General features: G+C 43.4%; 1 protein-coding gene across 1 annotated transcript in view; it reads left to right on the top strand.

The window, feature by feature from the left end:
• The window catches only part of erf (Ets2 repressor factor), a 44,363-nt gene extending 39,992 nt beyond the window's left edge, over positions 1-4,371 (top strand). The window contains exons 5-6 of the mRNA XM_008422863.2: positions 9-239; positions 1,073-4,371. Coding sequence (XP_008421085.1) covers positions 9-239; positions 1,073-1,672 — 831 coding nt within the window. The 3' untranslated portion in view covers positions 1,673-4,371. The remainder of the gene's footprint in view (positions 1-8; positions 240-1,072) is intronic.
• The last annotated feature ends 334 nt before the right edge of the window (positions 4,372-4,705 follow it).

The raw sequence follows: 4,705 nt of genomic DNA, 5'->3' as shown, positions 1-4,705 counted from the left end.
CCGCCCCCCACCACCTGCAGGCCCCGCCCATGCCGCTGCCGCTCGGCCAGCAGCCGGCCGACGACGCGCACGCCTCGCCGTTCAAGTTCAAGCTGCAGCCGCCGCCGCTCGGCCGCAAGCAGAGGGAGGCGGGGAGCTCTCTGGCCGCCGCCGCCTCCTCCTCCAACCACGCTTCCTCGTTTACCGGCGCCGGTCCAAACGCCGGGTCTGCTGCGGGAGGAGCGCCGCCGAAGATCAAGGTGAGTCGGCTTTGGTTGCATTTCAGAGTAGAGCTGGAATATTAACACAATTATTGGTTTTTGTAATTTATAAAAAAGAAAACACTTTTTTTTCGCCGATGCACTCCTCGTGTTTCCGTAGTTCAGAGTGATGTCAGCACGCCCAGGGCAGCCATCTTGTTTCGCAAACATGTTTTACAGCTTCTGTTTATTTGGATTTTGAGGTCACAACACGATACTAGGGTCAACCTACAGACTTGTTTTTAATTACAAGAATAAAGTCATAATATTAAGAGAATGAGGTCATAATAATACAATAATAAAGTCATTTTCAGAATAACGTCTTAGTATTATGACAATAAAGTCCTAATAATGCAAGAATAGTCATTAACGGAATAAAGTCATAGTAATAGAACGATAAAGTAGTAATTTTATGAGAACTCGAACATAAATTAAAAAATGTAAATGAGGAACTTTGAGCATTTTGGTCAACATACCTTACAGGTAAAACTTGATCTTTAAACCCATCAGCATCAAATTATTATCAATAGGTTTTAGAAACGATCCTGTAAATGATCAAGACTAAAAGAACCACAAATGGAGCTGATCACACCAGATCCAGATAAATAAACATTTTTCTCATTGAAAGACCTTCATTGTCATTGTTTCTAGTAGAATTACGCTTTTATCCTGCTGATATTAAGACTATATTCTCTTAATTAAGCAGAAATTATCAAAGTCTGGCTGTGATACTGCCATAAAACTATTTTTGAAAATAATGGATAAAAAGTTTATTAAAATCGGATCTGTAATCAAAAATCTGTTTTTATCGCTGATCTGTCGTTCGCCTGCAGGTGGAGCCGGTCTCCGACCTGTCCGAGGAAGACGTGGAGGTGACCGACATCAGCGAGGAAGACGAGCTGAACCCCAACAGCGAGGATGAGGAGGGTGCCATGTTCCCTCCTCTTCCTCACAGCCGTCGTCATCATCATCACCACCTGAAGAACGGGAGCGGCAGCAGCCCGTCCGCTCCTCATCCAGAGGAAGACCCTGACGATGACGAAGAGGTGTTCAAAACTCCCGCCACTCCGCCTCCCGGCGGCGGCGCCGCCTTCCCGCTGATGGGCCTGAAGACCGAGCCGGGCCAGGCGGCGCCGGCGCCCGTCAGTCCCGGAGGAACCCGCTGCATCCCGCTCAAACTGCGCTTCAAACGCCGCTGGAGCGAAGACCAGCGGATGGAGGCGGACGGAGACCGGGAAGAAGCGGAGGACAAGAAAGTGAGAGGAGAGGGGGAGGAGCAGGAAGACGGGAAGAGAGAGGGAGAGGAGGAGAGCCGAGGAGGAAGAGGAGTGATCCTGGGCCTGATGCTGCCGCCGGCGCCGACCCAACGCAGAGCGAGCTCCGAGCTGCAGAGAGCTACGGCGCAGCTGTCGCTGGAAAACGCCGGCTGCTGAAAAACAAACCCACCATGGCGGGTTCTGCAGAACCAGACGTTCGGACCGATCTGAAAGCCTGGCGTTGGTAAACGTAGCAGGTTTCATATCATGTTTTACAAAACCAGAACCAGCTGCTTTGTTCTTTGCTTTTATCTGAACTCGTTTGGGTCGTTTGCAGGAAGATTCGTGCAATAATTCACAAATTCTGGCCTCAGTTAGCTAAATCAGGTGTCCAAAGTGTGGCCCGTGGGCCGTTTGTGGCACTCAAAGTGATTCTGTGTGGCCCGCAGCCAAAATACAAAAAATCGCACAAACTTGATATTCCAGCTCAGTGTTGGGGGTTCATGCAGTTAAACAAATAATTTTTTAAAAGATATTAAAGTCTCCTAGATATGGAATGTGCAACACAAAGAATGCATTTAATTAAATTTATGGTAAACAGAACCACAAATATTTAGTGATTTTTACTGAAATGCAAACATTTTTAAAGAATGAGCAACAGCAACCTGTTTTATGTTTTTGTTGCTCAGAATAAACAACAAATCCAAAGATAAGAAAAAAACAATCATTTAAAATTTTATTTTTTTAAACAAATTTCATGTTTCAGATATACAATAAGTTACATCTCCCTCTTCTATTAAATCAGACATCTTGATTTTAATAACTTTTATGCTCACTGCAGAAATACAAAATCTGGCCACAGATAAAAATTAAACATTTAGCAGTTTTTAAAATAATTCTAATTTAAAATGTTTTAAAACTCGATCTCATGGCCCTCAAGTACTTTTAAACTTGACAGTTTAGGTAAAAAGCTTTTAACTGAGCTAAATGAACAAATCATCTTCCTCCGTGTGACGCAGCGACCGGTTCGGAGAAAAGCAGGGAACAAAACGAGCTGTTCACGTAGAAATCATGGTGTTTGCCTGGCGACTCCAGCCGGACCGGCTCTGGGACGCATCATCACGTCTTTAACACTAAAACTCAGACTTTAACCCGGCTACAGAGTTGCCTCGGTCCACTTCTGATCACAATCGTGCCCAAATCCAGTCGATAAATGTTGGGCGGAGGCGACCGGACGTTGGGAGTCGCCTCCGGTTCTTGTTTGTTTCTCCTTTAACCCAACATGGAGCCGACAGATCCTGATGTTACTGAAGAATCAGCCGCCTGTACAGAGATTCTAGAAGTGCCTGGAAGACGCCCCGTCACTACAGAGTATAAATGCAGAAGAAGAAGAAGACGCATCGATTGGTTTGGTCTGGAAGAGACTCTATCGCCGACGGGGGCATTTTCAGCGTTGTTGCCTTCAACCTTACCCATCATCAGCTTCTTCTATCTTTTTTTATATATATATAAACATATATATAAAATAAAAAGACTTATTTTTTCCTCTGGATTTAAATGGACAGTATTTTTCGGGCATTTGCAGAGACGATAAACTGATTAGTGTCTTTTGGGGGAGGGAGGGAAACATAATGAATGTGGAGCATCAAGGCTAACTCAGGCAAACCTTCACTGAGATATGAAAAAAAAAGTATATTTTTAACATATAAAAAGAGATTGTGCCCATTTTATCAATCAGATTTAAAAGAGATTGTGCCTTTTTGTCAGTTTTCTCCCCCAGGAACATGTATTATCTCTCAGAAAACCACCATGCCTTTGGCTTTTTGTAAAACTAAACATATATATTTTATTCAAATATATATTAGAATCAGATATTCTATTTCAATATGGTCATTTGATACGAATTAGCTAAATCCTCCTATTTTTAATAGCAAAGATGTGTATATAAATATATATTCTGATGCAGCTGCGGCGACCCAGATCCGGCGGCTCGCTCTGATTGGATGGTCGGGACTTTGGTTTGAGACTCGAGCAGCTACAACACACAGCGTCCTGGTTAGTGCGGTTACAATAAAGGGAAACATGACATCACATCTGACATTAGACGCCTCCGCAGTCGCAGAAACTACACCCAAACACACACACACACACACACACACAGAGGAAACCTCAGAGCGACAAGGGACTTCCCATAATCCCTCATTCTGCATGTGTACGCGCTCTGTGGTTACCCCGTCTACAAACATCCAGCTTTTTTGTGAGAAAGGCTCAACATTTGTCATTTTTAAATAGTTCGTCGCCTCATTCCTGATTCACCAAACCGTTCGGAGACGTTTTCGGGACTAAACCACCTGAACTGTTAGACCTGTGCTGCCTTACAGCCTCTTCTCTTTCCTCCATGCGTTACTGTTACTCCTGTAATGATTTATATTATTAACATGACTACTTTATGATTATGTCGTACCCCCGTGCCGCGGCCCAACCTCTTCCCCATTAATTCCCAGTTTATGAGTTCTTGTACTGGTTTGCACTCTTTCTACCCGCAGACAGCAGCAGGAGGGTTGGATAAAACTCATATACAGCAGGGGGAAGAAGTCTTTTTAATTTTTTTTTTAGTTTGTATATATATTTTTCATTATGGTGGATTCTGTAAGGACACAAAACGAGTGTTGTACTGTTTAACATTTTTAACATTTGTATTATTTGACACCTTTTTTCTTATCCTCTCCGTCTCTCCTCCCATGTTCTTGTTATTTTCACTCCGGAGGAGAGGCGGAGCTTTTTATTTTATCATGCTTCTGTTTCCATTCTGTATCTGTTCATCTGCATTTGTAATTAAACAATAATCAGGGTTCATTAAAAAGGTGAAAATGGTCGCTTCCTCTGTCTTTATTTAATGTTGACATCTTGATTTCCTCTTCAGGAGTGAGAGATGGGCAGAGTAAGTCTTTCACTTTCCAACAACGAAGAAGCCGCTTCACTGCTTTTCCTTTGTTTTGAAGTGACTGTTGCCTCTAGGAACCTCTGAGTTACAGTCACTGTTCCTCTACTGAAAGCGCTCCGTTGTCATAGAAAAGTTTGGACTAGAGCTGCTGCTCCTCTGCATCAAAAGCTCTAATATTTACGTTATTTATTCAAAATAGAGCCGCTGTTTCTCTATATTGAAAGGTCTTCGTTGATAGTAGAGCCCTTGCTCCTCTACATTGAAAG

This window comes from Poecilia reticulata, linkage group LG11 (genome assembly GCF_000633615.1).
Source record: "Poecilia reticulata strain Guanapo linkage group LG11, Guppy_female_1.0+MT, whole genome shotgun sequence".
Classification (NCBI taxonomy): domain Eukaryota; kingdom Metazoa; phylum Chordata; class Actinopteri; order Cyprinodontiformes; family Poeciliidae; genus Poecilia; species Poecilia reticulata.
The sequence above is the reverse complement of the archived record's forward strand: the minus strand, read 5'-3'. Positions and strand labels throughout refer to the sequence as shown.